Genomic DNA, 15,739 nt, shown 5'->3' with positions numbered 1-15,739 from the left:
TTAATATCAACCTGGCTTACAGATCAGTTCCTAGAACAAGGTTAAGTGCTAGATATGTCTTCATCATTGTCATCATTACATCTCTGTACTTTCAAGAACTGATTTTTTTAATCATTTAGGTCAGTTTTAAATAAGCAGAGTCAGTATGACAGAGGTCTTTTAGCTACATATAAAGAGACAGAGGGTTTAGTTAAATCCTGATTAACTAAAGCTATTAAATATGAAAAGGTATTATTGCTTAAGTATTAGTTTGAGGTTATAGTAAAGGGAGAACTATAAGTTTTCATGATAATTTAGTCATGGAAAGATAAACTCACCTTGACTTTGCCTATTTTAGCCAAATATTTTTTATTGACGTATAGTTGCTGTTGGTATTATGTAAGTTACAGGTATATAGTATAGTGATTCACGATTTTTAAAGGTTATACCTCATCTATAGCTATTATAAAACAGTGGCTATATTCTCGTGTCGTGCAATACATCCTTGCAGTTTACTTCATACCAGATTGTTTGCACCTCTTACCCTGCACCCCTATGTTGCCCCTCCCCTCCTCTCTCTCCCCACTGGTAACCACTAATTTGTTCTCAACACCTGTGAATCTGCTTCTTTTTTTGTTTTATCCACTAATTTATTGTCTTTTTTTAGATTCTACAGATAAGTGATATCATACAGTATTTGTCTTTCTCTGCCTGACTTATTTCACTTAGCACAATGCCCACCAAGTCATCTGTGTTGCTGCAAATGGCAAGATTTCACTCCTTGTTATGGCTGAGTAATATTCCACTGTGTACGTTTACCACATCTTCTTTATCCATTCATCTATTGATAGACACTTAGGTTGCTTCTGTATCTTGGCAATTCAAGTAATTTATTTTAAATACAAATTCACACAAGTGTGTGTGCAGAGATAATATTATTATGGTTATGTGAGAAAAAAAAACCCTTTAATGTTACATATATGATATTTACGTAAAAAAGATCAGTCATGAGTTGGTCATTGTTAAAGCTGGACAATGGGTACATGAAGATAATTACATTATTTTCTCAACTTTTGTATGTATTTAAGTTTCATATAAAATAATGGATACAAACACATGCATACACACACATACATATTGTTTGGTTTAAGTAATCCATGCTGATCTCATCCATTCACCAGACTTCTTAGCTTGAACTGTAATGAGCACTAATTTTCTAGTGTTTTAGAGCATTTGTGACCCTTAGAAATTATCTGCAACAAAGTCCTTATCTTACAGATGAAGCAGTTGAGTCTTTATTGCCAAACAACACATTACTAATTAAGCCTTGTGACCGTGCCTCCTAATGTCCTAATCCAGCCTAATCAACAATGTCAGGACCAAAGCAATTAGTTATACCTCCCAGGGCGTCCCTCCTCACACTTTACGGAAGCACTTTTTCTCCCGTGGCCACTTCCTTCGCTTGGTTTAGGTAGAGAAAGGTTATAATGTAAAATATGTTTTATTTCCATCTCTTATCACTTGATCATGTGGCCGTTTTAGTTCTAACTGTGTGGCACCCTAATATTTCCAAATAAATGTGCTGAAAACTGCTGTTTCAGATAAAAACTTGTAAAGCAAGGAATTTTTTGGTAAATTTGCTCTCTCACACCTGACATCATTTTTGTGTTCGTTTTCAAGTGGAAATGAAGTTCTTTGTGGCTCTGGTGCCATCGCCCACGACCTGAGGCATTCTCTTTTTCCAATCAGGGTGTCCTACCTGGTTGTGAATTCCTGAATGTCACCCACTTGTCCAGTTGGCCCCAAGGAGACTAGTTCTGTCTGGGAAAACAGTCCCATTGATACTCTGAGACAGTCCCTGGAGTTCGGCTCAATCTTGGACCAAGCAAATTGCAGAGAGGTCAGGCATGGACGTGCAGGCTGAAGTGAACCTTCCTCTCCACAAGCTTTTCTTCTTGACTTACTTGCCCATTGATGGGCCTTTTAGAGGAAAAAAAGAGATGGGACAATTATCCCCAAGGACCAGGCTTTTATTAGACTGTTTATTTCTGGATTTCTTCCTTTTTCAGATGGGTGAGTCAAACGAAGATATAGACCAAATGTTCAGCAATTTGCTGGGAGAGATGGATCTCCTGACTCAGGTAAATTCTCCTTCTTAACTTTCAAATTAGGGGAAAAAAAAACACAGTGTTACTGAATTTGATTCTAATATGACAAGAGAGCTATCTTTCTAACGACTGGAAATTGACAATGTTATATAGTCCTGCTCTAACTGTAGTTGGGGAAAAAAATAAAGCTTTTTTCCTGATTATACCCTTCTGAGTTCAGTTAACTGAATACATGGATCACACACACATTCTGTTATGGCAGTTCTCATGCTCATGGTATCCCAATACTTAGGAATGCCAATGGAGGAATTTTCCCCAAGCAAACCCTCTGCAACCACCACCCTCACTGAACAATTTCCCTGGCAGTTACCTTTATGTAAAGGCTAATCAGCTCATGACTTTCTGCATAAAGCACTAAAATAAGAATCATCCAATATTCCTAAATAAGAAAGACAGGGATCCCAAAGTTTTCTACAAAATAAATGAAGACTAATCTATTTTTTATGTTTATTTTAGAAAAATAAATCAATACTAGTTAGCATCTACTTTATATTCTATATGAAATTCAAGGAAGTTCAGACTCTATGAAGGAAGAGACAAAAGATGAGACAACAGGCTTAGAGAAAAGGGGTGCTGACTAAAAACCAGAGGGATGGTAGCCACATTTCTGTAGATATGAGGACTTTTTTCCACCTGTGAAGGGGGAGGGTTTGTTGAACGTCTGCTTGTCTCTGTCCACTCACTTCTGCTCCATAGAGGAATGACTATCCTGTTTGGTCAGTTTGGGATTTTCATAGTTGAGTATTGTTGGTATAACCTCCAGAGTAAGATGGGGACCCCTCAGAGTGTCTTGGATCTGCCTTTACTGAGAGCCTTTCTGAGTTTTGATCTTCACTGTGCTCAAGTGAGCCCAGTCACAGGGTTTGCTTGGCTAAAAGTGATTAAAGGAGTTTCTTCCTAAAACTATTCCTTGCTCTTCTTTCCCTCTCTATTTTACTCAAAGCCTGTTACATCACACATTCATAGATACACATTTTGATAGAGAACGATTTCTAATTTCTTTAAGTAGCCTGATATATTCCTGAGAAAAAATGAGTTGGCTCCTCTAATTGCAATGTTATACTTCCTAATTATAGTGTTTAAAAAGCAACTAGTTAATGAGCATTTGTGTGTGTGTGTGCACTTCCTTTCTCTATTTTCTGTGCTCCGGTATCTGCCCCATAGTTTCTCTATCAACCTTCCCTTTTCTTGGCAATTTTTGCAAGCTTATTCTGGTTTTTAGAATGAATTCTGGGGTTGCAGTCACTTTTCCCTACATTTTATCCTTGATTCTGACTTTCTTTGGTTCATTTTTTTAAGCTTCTTGATTAATGGTCTTTTTTTTTCTACTTATAACTGATAGTATCTCATTAATTTATTCTCAAAAGTATAATGATTGCTTCTTTCAGAAATTTAAAACGTGAACAAGGATTTACTACATCAAATTAACATAAAAAATACACTTACTGTCATGAAAACATTCATGAGTAGGAACAGGTGAAATCACTTCTCAAACTACGGATGTAAAAATATTTTTAAATATTAGCTTTTAAATCATACAAGAAGTCACTTTTTCACTTAAAAAATAATGTTACTTACAAAATTAGTAACTTACTGTGTCTTCATTTCTTTTTAACGAGTTTTATTAAATAAGAGCAACAGCATTAACATTTTACTGTATAATAAAAGATTGCATCCTGAACAGTTCTTTTCTTCAAGTGACTAAATATTCCTTTCTTTGATGTCATAACTTAAGTCTTAATGAATTATATATATAGTGTATGTGTCACAAATGCACCATTACCAGAAGTTTTTTCTGTTGTTTATAAAAGCAAACAACTTCATTCTCATCAGTCTCAGTTGATCTGTTTTGTTTCAAAGTGTACTTTCTAGAATAATTTTTAACTTATCATTTTCTGTAGGGAAAAAAATCACCTAAAATGTGCAAATAATACAGTTTTTAGAGAACATGTTTAGAGAGAACATGGGTAAACATTAGACGATTCTTAACTTAATGAACAATTTGCCCTGCAAAAATGTGAGTATCCTGAATAACTTTGGGGCTGGGGCTCTGTTTTCACAGAGTTTAGGAGTCGACATTCTCCCTCCTCCAGATCCTAAACCGCCCAGAGCTGAATTTAACTACAGTGTGGGGTTTAAGGATTTAAATGGTAAGCATCATCATTTGTTTTCTTGAGTGATTTGAAATCATAGCAATGACTAAAATCTGTCAGAGTGTAATTCGCAGCACTAGAAAACTAGGAATACACTTCCTTAGTTCTACATATATTCTTTCTGAGATTTTAAAAATTGATTTCACTTAATTTTATGAAGAAGTTGTATGCAAAACAACACTGGCTTAGGAGGAAATAAACCCTTGTTACATAGTTAGGAGATCCAGCCTTCAGTCCAGGTGCTGTACATGGAGCCATTGTTGTTCAGTGACTAAGTCATGTCCAACTCAGCGACCCCATGGACTGCAGCATGCCAGGCTCCTCAGTTTCCACTGTCACCTGGAGTTGGCTCAAATTCATGTCCATCGGGTTGGTGTCCATGAGATCTAACCATCTCATCCTTTTCCACCCACCTTTCCTTTTGCCTTCAGTCTTTCCCAGCATCAGAGTCTTTTCCAGTGATTCAGCTCTTTGCATCAGGTGGCCAAGGTATCAGAGCTTCAGCAACAGTCCTTCCAGTGAATATTCAGGGTTGAACCATTAGCATTAATGTAATAATATGCTGCATGGTGTTCATGCTGATGATGTTGGGCAATAAATGATTTCCCCATGCTTTCTGATCCTTTGTTCCTGAGAAGGCTGTATTTCCCCCATTCCCATTTCCTCAATCTCATTCACGTTGCACACAGCAGCTAGATTTGTCTTCCTCATCGTTGCTTCCACCCTGCTCACCCTGTGTTCATCACACTCACCATCCGGTGACTGCCTGATCAGCCAAGTGCGGTCCCAGCTCGATTCACGGCCATGGCTCCCTGGGTGCATGTGGTCTCATTAGTTTTCAGTATCCCATGTCTGATCACCACAGTAATCTCACACGTGGAAGAAATTCCAGCGAAACCATCCCCCTTCCCGCTCACTCTGAAAATCCGGGTCTGCTGTTTCCTTTAAGAGTTAACTCCCAAGACTTCCCTGTGGTGGAGTGGTTGAGACTCCTCCGTGCTCCCAATGCAGTAGGCCCAGGTTTGATCCCTCGTCAGGATCCCACAAACCATGTGGTGCAGTCAAAAAAACAAAACAATCCTTAACTACTAGTATTAATGTATAGAAAGTCTTGAAAACAACGAGAAAATTCTTTAAAAAAAGAGAGAATTAACTTCCAACTCACAGTCTTATGAAGTCTTCACCAGTTAATCCCAATTTTTCAAAAACATTTTTTTCACTCCTTAATGCCCTTTGTGCTTTGTTTCCTGCTGTTTATCATTAGTTGCTCTTTTGAGATGTGAGAGTTCCTACAATTGGATGGTGTGCCCACAGAAACTCTATCCTCCCCCCAAATCTCAAGGCATATTAAATAAATCCCAGTTGGTGGAGACCGACTCTCTTCCAAGTATATTCATTAGTGTTGCTCTGTTTGCTGCTGTCCAAAGACCTGGGAGAATTTTCCATCCATTTCCAGCCTCCCCCATCCCCTACTTTGTAAAACTCTAAGATCTTGCACCAGAATGCACAAGAATTTCCTCCATAGGCATCCAGTCAGCACTTAGATTTGACTTTATAGGTGGCCTGTGAGGATGCTCAATGTAGGGAAGGCATTTGCCTCCCTTTCTTTTTTTTTTTTTTTTGGAAGGAAAGGATATTTTTAGCTTTATTGAGGTTTAACTGATGAATAAAACTGTATGATGCCTAAAGTGTACAACGTGAGGATTTGCTGTGCATATACATTGTGAAAAGATTTGCCCCATCAAGACAATTAACCTATCCATCACCTCACATATTTACTTCTTATTTTAGTGAGAATGTTTAAGTTCTACTCTTTCAGCAGATTTCAATTATACCACACAGTGTTAGCAACTAGAGTCATCGTGGTATACTTAGATCCTCAGACCTTATTTGCCTTATAAAAGTTCATATTCTTTCACCAACCTCATCCTATTTCCCCAACCCCAGTCCCTGGCAACCTGTACTCAAACTTATTCTTTTTTAAAAAATTAATTTATTTTTTAATTGAAGGGTAATTGCTTTACAGAAAAACTGACTCTTTACAATGACTTTCATTTAGTTTTTCCAGGTGCACATCATTATCTTGCTCATGAATGTGATTTTCCCTATCAGAGTCCTTAAATGCACTGGAAGACCAAGATTTAGATGCTCTCATGGCAGATCTGGTAGCAGACATAAGTGAAGCTGAGCAGAGGACAATCCAGGCCCAGAAAGAGTCCCCTCAGAAGCAGTCTCCTTCAGCATCCCTGTGTGTGCCAAGTTTCAGTGATACAGCCTCTCTTGGTTACGGAGCAAATGTTGCTGCACCGAGTCAGTATGATGATGACTTACCACCTCCACCAGCTGATCCAATGTTAGACCTTCCTCTGCCACCACCCCCTCCAGGACCCATCTCTCAGGTAAGTCCATGGGACTCTTGACCTCTGCCACCCATGATCTCTGACTTTCTTCAAAGTGACAGTTCCACTCATAAATGTGTATGCCCAGAGCTCTAAGATTCAAAAAACAAGGATCCCAGATGTGTTCACTGCAGTCAGACATAAAATGGCCATGAAAGGACACGTTGGTGAGTATAAGGAACTTACTACGGCCATATTCAGGAAGTAGTACAGTTTGGCTAAAGTCTACATTTGTACGTGGCTTTTCCTGATAATACTCACCTCTGGGGGTCATACATGATTAACCTGGTATGAGCTGTGGAAATGATTTACACATTGCTGTGTCCCTGGTCCTTGCCCAGTACATAAAGAATAGAAGGCATTCCTTACATATTTCTAAATTGAACTAAATGGAATTTTGCTGAATTTGACAGCCTTGTTCATTGGCAAAGATATCACTTGTAAGGTCAAAGTTGGAAGGGGTGTTATGGGCAAGCAGGTGGTAAGTGTTTGATATTAATAGATTTCTGGGAAGTTCATATTGTCATTATTTGGGATGTCAGTTTATGTCCCTCATCAATGCAAAAAGGGTGCTTTAAGGATTTTGCCTAGGGTAAGCCACTTTTAAAATATTTCAGAGAAATAACCTAGCTCTATTTCCTGTGGCTCTCACATTTATTGTACTGTATGCTGATCAGTACTTATAAATACAACACTAGTAACCCTGAAAATCCCTACAATATCTTTTGGATGAATAAATATGAAATATAAACAAATATCAAATACTACTCATTGCTGTATTGTGTGATTCTTGTATAAAAATTATTTGAAAATTGGTGATCCATTTAGATCAGGGGCTTTTTTTTCCCTCCAGTTTATTGAGATATAATTGATGTATAATATTAGAGAAGTTTCAAAGGGCCTGGTTGAGTCCAAAAAACTTTTCAGAGAGAATTTTGTACATTTATATTATTTACAGCAAGATGCAGTAACATAGGGCTTCCCCAGTGGCTCGGCAGTAAAGAATCTGCCTGCAAGTCAGGAGCCACAGGAGACATGGGTTCCATCCCTGGGTTAGGAAGATCCCCTGGAGGAGGGCATGGCAACCCACTCCATTATTCTTGCCTGGAGAATCCCATGGACAGTGGAGCCTGGTGGGCTACGTCCATAGCATCGCAAAGAGTTGGACATGACTGAAGAGACTTAGCATGCACATATGCAATAACATAAGACTTCCCTGGTGGCTCAGTGGTAAAGAATCCAGCTGCCAGTATAGGAGATGCAGGTTCGATCCCTGGGCTGGGAATATTCCCTGAAGGACATGGCAACCCACTCCAGTATTCTTGCCTGGGAAATCCCACAGACAGAGGAGCCTGGCGGGCTACAGTCCTTGGGATCACAGAGTCAGACACAACTTAGCAGCTGAGCACAAGCACGACTATACAAGTTTAAGTTACACAACATGATGAGTCTTAACCACTGGACAGCCAGGCAAGTACCAATACAGGCTTTTATCAACAGAAAGTGACTAAGACACTGGCGATGTTGGGAATATTTACTCGCTTGTATGATTAATGGACTGTGTTGACGTCATAACGTTTTACAGGAAGAAGAAGAAGCTCAAGCCAAGGCTGATAAAATAAAACTGGCATTGGAAAAACTGAAGGAGGCCAAGGTCAAGAAGGTAAACTACGAATCACTTTTACACGGGGCAGTCAAATTAACAACTTCTTCATATGCTTAAGGGTAAAAAAGTTTTACATTCAAGTGGTACTTTCCAATGAGTTGTATTTTTTTTAGCTTAAGGACAAAGATAAATTATTCTTTCCATGACATCAATTGCTCATTTGTGATTGATAAATAGGGAACCTATGTTAGTGTCAATGTGGACGTTTCCAGGTTTCTACCCCCAGGGCTCCCTCCCCTGAGGATGCCCTCTGGGTTCTGCTCACTCTTGGGTAATAGCAGGTGGCATCCTCTTCTGGGCCCATCTCAATTTGGTTAGAGTTCAGCTTCCACTGGCATCACCTCATTCCCACAGTTGCTTTTGTGCATGTCATATACCCCCTGGGGCAGCCCCTAGACTGCCCTGGGTGTCTGAGTTCTCCCCTGAAGTTCCAAATGTTATTCTGGCTGGTGCTGTGCGTTCAAAGTTGCATAGGTTTTGAGTGACCTGCCCCAACCCTGTGGTCCCAATAAGTGTGTAATTTATTGTGCATTTTCTGTAGCTTTTTCCAGAGACGCATTTACTGTATTGTATCAGAAACACACATATTTAACCTCAGTAAAAGCATCTGCCTAATAATAAAGTGTTAATAATAGTTAATTTGGTAAATTAAGAGAAAGATAAAGTCTCACCTCGACCCCTGAGGCATATGCTATGACTGAGACTCATTAAGAGCTTTTTAATTACAGTTGGGTGAATTATTCTTTTCGTAGAGGGTGTTCGATTTTATGTTCCTGCAGCCTCTCTCATGGTTCTTTGAATGAAGGAGTTCAACACATGCTGATTGACATTTAATAAATATTCCTTCATTACCCCGGGATCCAGACAGTCAAGGTTCATCTGTGAGAATGTTTCCAGATCAGCCTGGTTCCTTCCATTTCAAGCATGCATGCACCTTCTTACTATTTCCCTTCCTGTTCTCTATGTGTAATTACATTCTGTGGTCGGTTACTGAGCTGATGCCTCTGTGAATCCCTGGTTAAATCCAGCTCCCCTTCTGCTCAGCCCGGGCTCTCAGTGCTGCCAGAGCTTGCCACTCCAGTCTCTGTCTCACGAACCTAGAGAACTGCTTCCACCTTGTCCTCTCCCTGAAAACCTCCAATACCTCCCTCCTCTTCCTCGTGATGTTGCCACCCATTGCGGAGAAGTAGAAGTGACCCAAAGAAAGGTTCTACCAGCTCCTAACACAATGGCCTCCTGCCCGCCTGCACCTCCGGCCGCTGGTCCATAGTCTTGTCCCGTGGATGGCCTGTCGTGTTTCTAAAACCGGCTCCTTCGTGTGCTTAACTGGAGATGAAGAGGACAGGGACGAGCGAGCAGTGTTTCCTGCTGGAGACCAGAAGCTAGAGACAGTTGCCATAATTCAGTTGAGGTGAATTGTAGCGGCAGCGAAAAGCAGCACCTGCCTCTAGTCAACAAAGTGTATGTGAAACAGAAGCCGCTCTGATCGGGGGGAGAGAAAAGAAAATTAAGAAGCCAAGGTGTTTATTTTTTTCTCACTTGAGGTACTCGAGACTTATTTCTAAAAATAAAAGGCTGTGTGGCACAGGTAATTAAAAAAAAATAACTGAGTCATACTCATCTGTTAATAAAGTAAGTAAGGTATACTAACACATAATCTACAGCATGTTTTATAAAGGCTGGAAATCAAGTTGACCTGAAGTACTCTGTCCTCAAATATTCTGCTGGGTGTTGTCATCTTTTTGGATCAGGAATGATATATGTAGTTTGTGGTGCAACGTTTTTAGAACTGGAAAGAGTATAGACTCACTCATTGACTGTATTTGTTTCTTTGTGGTAAAGAGTCTGCCTACCAATGCAGGAGAAGCCAGAGGTGTCGGTTTGATCCCTGGGTGAGAAAGATCCCCTGGAGGAGAGAATGGCAGCCCACTCCAGTATTCTTCCCTGGAAAATCCCATGGTCTTTACTACAATGGGTCAGAAAGGGGAAGTCTTTTCATTCTGGAATCATTTTGCCCTATATGATATGGTATTGATGTGAAATGGGGTCGCAAGGAGTCGGACATGACTGAGCGACTGAACTAAACTGATAGATGTGAGAAGTACTCAGCTTGCTACATCACGTAACCGTGCTTTAGGGTGTCATGTGCTGATACAGAACTACCCTTCAGCTTGGAAATGGGAAGAGAGCTGTGAAGAAGAGTCAACATGGTTTCTTTTCACTAAACGTCACCTGCCTTCTCTTGGTTTTTTCCCTAAGTTTCATGATTGTGGACATTTGTAACTACATGTGCGTTAAATTTAGTTTGCAGTTTCTGCCAAAAGAAAAACCAAAACCAAGCCCTTTCCATCACTGCATCATTGTCAAACTATGTGTGCGGTTTGGTTTTTTTCTCTCTTTAAAAACAAAAGATAACACCAAGCTATGTTTTGTTTTTTCAAGAATTCCTAAGCGAGAAAAAATGTGGTCAAAAGTTATTGATTTTCCCATCGGGAACATTGTCCTCTAAATCCTAACATTGGTAGGGTTTCTTAGGACCCGTAGCTACTTTATAGCAATAATCCTCAGCAGAGAGCAATGGGTATGCCTTCTATGGAAAATAAGCCACGGTCATTCCGATATTTGAGGAATTTCTGTTTTTCCAGGCACCCCTCCAAGCGTGATTTCTCAGGTCAGATGAATGTTTTGTGTGGGTTTTTTTGGCCATGTGGTATGGTATATGGGATCTTACTTCCCCGACCAGGGATTGAACCCTGTATCCTGCAGTGGAAGGGTGGAGTCTTAAGCATTAAACTGTCAGGAAAATCCCCAGATGAATGTCTGTGACACTGTGGTATTTATTTGAGCCTGTTGTGTTAAATACATCAAAAGATGAACAGACAACAGAAACAAAGTGTCCAACTAGAAGTTCCTGGACTATAGGTTTCAAAGGGAAAAAAGTATTCTTTGGCCAAGCCTGGAATAAAAGCCTGATTCAAATGGCCTCTGCAGGAGGAAACGCACTTTACTGCCCCAGTGTTTGCATTTGAGTCTCACGAGTGCAAGTGGGGGAAGGGGAGATACTAGGTGCGCTTCTTCATGTGGTCTTTGCTGCTCCTCACCCAGATTCTTATCACCACCCACACCCTTGGTTGCTCTCAGTAACTCTGCACAGCAGTCCGCAGGCACTGTGTGCCCGTCACCATTCACTGCACAGTGTCTTCAGGATCCGACTGCGTGGGTCCAGCGAGGCAGTTTACCTGCTGCTCAGAATGTGGCCCAAACTTTAGGGGAGGAAGAAATGTTGCCAGTTGTATGACTTCTCTTTCCATCCTTTCGAAATACTTTTTATTTATTTATTTTTAAAATGTGTGTATTTGTTTGGCTGCACCGGATGTTGGTTGCCGCACACAGGATCTTCAGTCTTTGCTGAGGCATGCGGGCATCTTTAGCTGTGGCATGAGAACTCCTGTTGTGGCACATGGGATCTGGTTCCCCATCCAGGGATCAAACCTGTGCCCCCTGCATTGGAAGCGTGGAGACCCAGCCACTGGCCCAGCAGCAAAGTCCCAATACTTTTTAAATAAAGATGCACTTCCTATGTGACTAACCAGGACCAACCTTAGACAAACAATAGGCAGAACTTGTCTCTGTCCCACACTTCTCTTTTCAAGCTAGAACAGAAATTTAAGCAAGAGTGTCTGGGGGTTCTGGGTGACGATGTTGCTTCAGGAATGCTCTGCTGGTGGTGTGTGGAGTAGCTTCAAGCACTGCAGGCTGTAGGTTGGATGGGGATGGTCTGGAAAGGGAAAGACAATCCCAGGTGGCAGAGATAGACTCTGAATCAGGGAGGACCAGTGATTTTGGTGGGCTTCCCTGGTGGCTCAGACAGTAAAGAATCTGCCTGCAATGCAGGAGACCCAGGTTCAGTCCTTGGATCAGGAAGATTCCCTGGAGAAGGGCATGGCAACCCACCCCAGTATTTTTGCCTGAAGAATTCCATGGACAGAGGAGCCTGGTGGGCTACAGTCCATGGGGTCACAGAGTCAAGATCTCCCTCATCAGAATGGAGAGTCTCTGAGGACTGGGCAAGGACTTTGCTTATTGTGTATTATTTCTGGTTTTGTGAATTGGTTTCTCCAGCACCTGTCTGTATTCTTGGCACATGAATGAGTCTGTGGGATACCTTCTTACCTAAATATGCAGAAGCAATAGAAGTGGAAACCTGAACCTTTCTCAGTGGCCTTCTCCAGTTGCTGGAATTTACTAGCTGTCCTGTGGCTTTATCCTCAGCTTGTTGTCAAGATACTTATGAATGATAACAGCTCGAAGTCACTGATGGTGGATGAGCGGCAGTTAGCCCGAGATGTTCTCGACAACCTTTTTGAGAAAACCCACTGTGACTGTAACGTGGATTGGTGTCTTTATGAAATATATCCAGAGCTGCAAATCGGTAAGTCCCAGTCCTAACGGCAGGCTGTATTCCAGAAACCTGTGGTTTGCTTTATTATATTATGGGTTTTGATCTAATTATGAAGAAGAGTTTTGTTCAAGGCTGTGAAGACCACCCCACCCATCACTTTCCTTATTTTGGATTCAGTGCTTGTCTCTTGCTTGATGTGTGGTGAAGAGACTCAGATGGAAGCAGGTGGCCAGACCCGGGGGAGGGTGTGCATTATTGCAGCTACTTCTCTGGCAGATCCAAAAGGAAAGTGAGTGACAAGATGATGCTTCTTACTGTTTAGCCAGCTGAGCTGATGGGCCTGGGTGCTGATCAGCCAATGTCTCTTTAAAGTTTGCTTCTTTAAACTCTAAGGCAGTCATCCCCCACCTTTTTGATGCCAGGGGCCAGTTTCATGCAAGTCAGTTTTCCCATAGACCTGGTCGGGATAGTATTGGGATATTTCAAATGTGTTACATTTACTGAGTTCACTGAACAGGAGCAGTTAGGTCTCTGGCAGCAATACGAGCAATGGGGAGCAGCTGTAAATGCAGATGAAGCCACTTCATGCACTCGCCCACCGCTCACCTGCTGCTCAGGTAGGTTCCTAACAGGCCATGGACCAGTACCGGCCTGTGGCCCAGGAGCTGGTGACCCCTGCTCTTGGGTAACTCTGCCCCGAGGCCTCATGTCCCTGTCCACTTTTCTTCCTTCACGGCTCACTCACGTAGTATCTGATACTTTGTCTAGTGGAAGAGGCTCAGCCCCAAAGAGCAAAGGACAGTTGATAGAATTTGATGAACTAAAAAAGCAGTTAAAGAAAGATTCTGTTACTTCTCATTCTTAATCCACTCACAGAACAGTTGTCTCCCGGGAGAGTTGGGATATGGAAGAGCTGGGATACAGAATTGTTGGGATACAGGGTTGCCTGTTTTAGAAGCTTTGGGGATATGTCTTACTGGAGGAAATGATCTACAAGGAAATAATCCTCCAAGTTGTCTTCAGTTCTCAGAGTCAGATAGAGAAAAGACAGGAAGGAAGGTTTAGGGTTGCTTTCGATATTCGTATAATACATTGTGTTTTATATGTATTTTATATGTGTTTAGGGAGCAATGTTTTGTGGGGCCCCCAACCTCTAGGATCTAATTGCTGATGATCTGAGGTGGAGCTAATGTATTAATAATAATAGAAATAAAGTGCACAATAAATGTAATACCCTTGAATCATCCTGAAACCATCCTCCATCTCCGGTGGGTGGAAAAATTGTCTTCCATGAAACTGGTCCCTGATGCCAGAAGGGTTGAGGACCTTTGTATAAGTGCTTATTAGTTATCTCACCAGAGAAGGCAATGGCACCCCACTCCAGTACTCTTGCCTGGAAAATCCCATGGGCGGCGGAGCCTGGTAGACTGCAGTCCATGGGGTTGCGAAGAGTTGGACACGACTTCACTTTCACTTTTCACTTTCATGCATTGGAGAAGGAAATGGCAACCCACTCCAGTGTTCTTGCCTGGAGAATCCCAGGGATGGGGGAGCCTGATAGGCTGCCGTCTATGGGGTCGCACAGAGTCAGACACGACTGAAGTGACTTAGCAGCAGCAGCAGCAGCAGTTATCTCACAATTTGATTCAAAGTTATTTACCCAATTACTGCCTAATTGTCCTCCTTCCAGACAGGGTGGAGGGCTATTTAAAATAGTAAAAAACCCAAATACAAAAAAGGAGCAATGGCTGACTGCTACCACTATATTATAGGCTTATCTGCCATGTTTTTTTACGGGAAATAAGTTGAAGACCTGAGACTGAAGAATAGACATAACAGAGATGTTACAGTATGACATCATGTAAGAATTGCTGCTGCTGCTAAGTCACTTCAGTGGTGTCCAACTCTGTGCGACCCCATAGACGGCAGCCCACCAGGCTCCCCCATCCCTGGGATTCTCCAGGCAAGAACACTGGAGTGGGTTGCCATTTCCTTCTCCAATGCATGAAAGTGAAAAGTGAAAGTGAAGTCGCTCAGTTGTGTCTGACTCTGTGTGACCCCATGGACTGCAGCCTACCAGGCTCCTCCATCCATGGGATTTTCCAGGCAAACGTACTGGAGTGGGGTGCCATTGCCTTCTCTAATGTAAGAATTAGGAATTTCTAAAACCAATGAGAAGTATGAAGCATTGTGTTAGCTCAGTACCAACTTATTTCTTTGTTGGAAACCCTGCTGTCTTGGGTCTGAAAAAATGCTTTCTCTTGTTACATCAGAAAGGTTTTTTGAAGACCATGAAAATGTTGTTGAAATCTTATCAGACTGGACAAGAGACACAGAAAATAAACTGTTATTTTTGGAGAAAGAGGAAAAGTATGCTGTATTTAAAAACCCCCAGGTAAGATAATTTGTATATTGTTAAACCATATAAAATATTCATTCTGTAATGTCAGCTGTGTCCTCACAAGATACCTCACAAAATTTCACATTATTCATTATCTCACAAAATATCACAAATGTATTCCTTTCAAAGAAATACAGACTCAACGCTTAGGGGTCAGGACAGGGGCCCCTTGTGCCACGTGGGCCTGCCTCTCTGGGGTGAAGTAGGTTGGGGCAGTACAACCTTACTGTCCTAATTAGAGCAACTTTGTTGATGAAGCAGCTGAGTCTCTCTCAGTTTCTCAGGCCAGTTGGCGTTGGGAAAGTGCCTCTTCCCAGTTAACTGTGGTCACAGGGTGGTCTGCTCCTCCTAAAAAAATGCCAGGTGTTCAAATGAACACATGAACCTCAGCTGTAACCCAAAGAGTTTTCTTTTCCCAGCTGTGCCTACATGTAGCCCCCACTGTGCGAAGACCAGTGGGGCCCAAAACCAAAATCAGAAGTGTGAGGCCTGGGGTCTGTGTCTGGAGAGGGTGACCCACCTTGGTATTAACATTAGCCGACCTTCTTGCCAGGAGCCCCGAAGAATGTCT

At 41.7% G+C, this 15,739-nt stretch overlaps 1 protein-coding gene across 1 annotated transcript in view; it reads left to right on the top strand.

Annotated features, from left to right (window-relative positions):
* The first annotated feature begins 855 nt into the window (after positions 1–855).
* The window catches only part of APBB1IP (amyloid beta (A4) precursor protein-binding, family B, member 1 interacting protein), a 38,634-nt gene continuing 23,750 nt past the window's right edge, over positions 856–15,739 (top strand). Inside the window, exons 1-6 of the mRNA XM_010860051.1 lie at positions 856–2,120; positions 4,210–4,297; positions 6,413–6,699; positions 8,285–8,362; positions 12,638–12,797; positions 15,041–15,162. Of these exons, the coding sequence (XP_010858353.1) occupies positions 1,887–2,120; positions 4,210–4,297; positions 6,413–6,699; positions 8,285–8,362; positions 12,638–12,797; positions 15,041–15,162 (969 nt within the window). The 5' untranslated portion in view covers positions 856–1,886. The remainder of the gene's footprint in view (positions 2,121–4,209; positions 4,298–6,412; positions 6,700–8,284; positions 8,363–12,637; positions 12,798–15,040; positions 15,163–15,739) is intronic.

This window comes from Bison bison, unplaced genomic scaffold (genome assembly GCF_000754665.1).
Source record: "Bison bison bison isolate TAMUID 2011002044 unplaced genomic scaffold, Bison_UMD1.0 scf7180017864461, whole genome shotgun sequence".
Classification (NCBI taxonomy): Eukaryota; Metazoa; Chordata; class Mammalia; order Artiodactyla; family Bovidae; genus Bison; species Bison bison.
The sequence above is the reverse complement of the archived record's forward strand: the minus strand, read 5'-3'. Positions and strand labels throughout refer to the sequence as shown.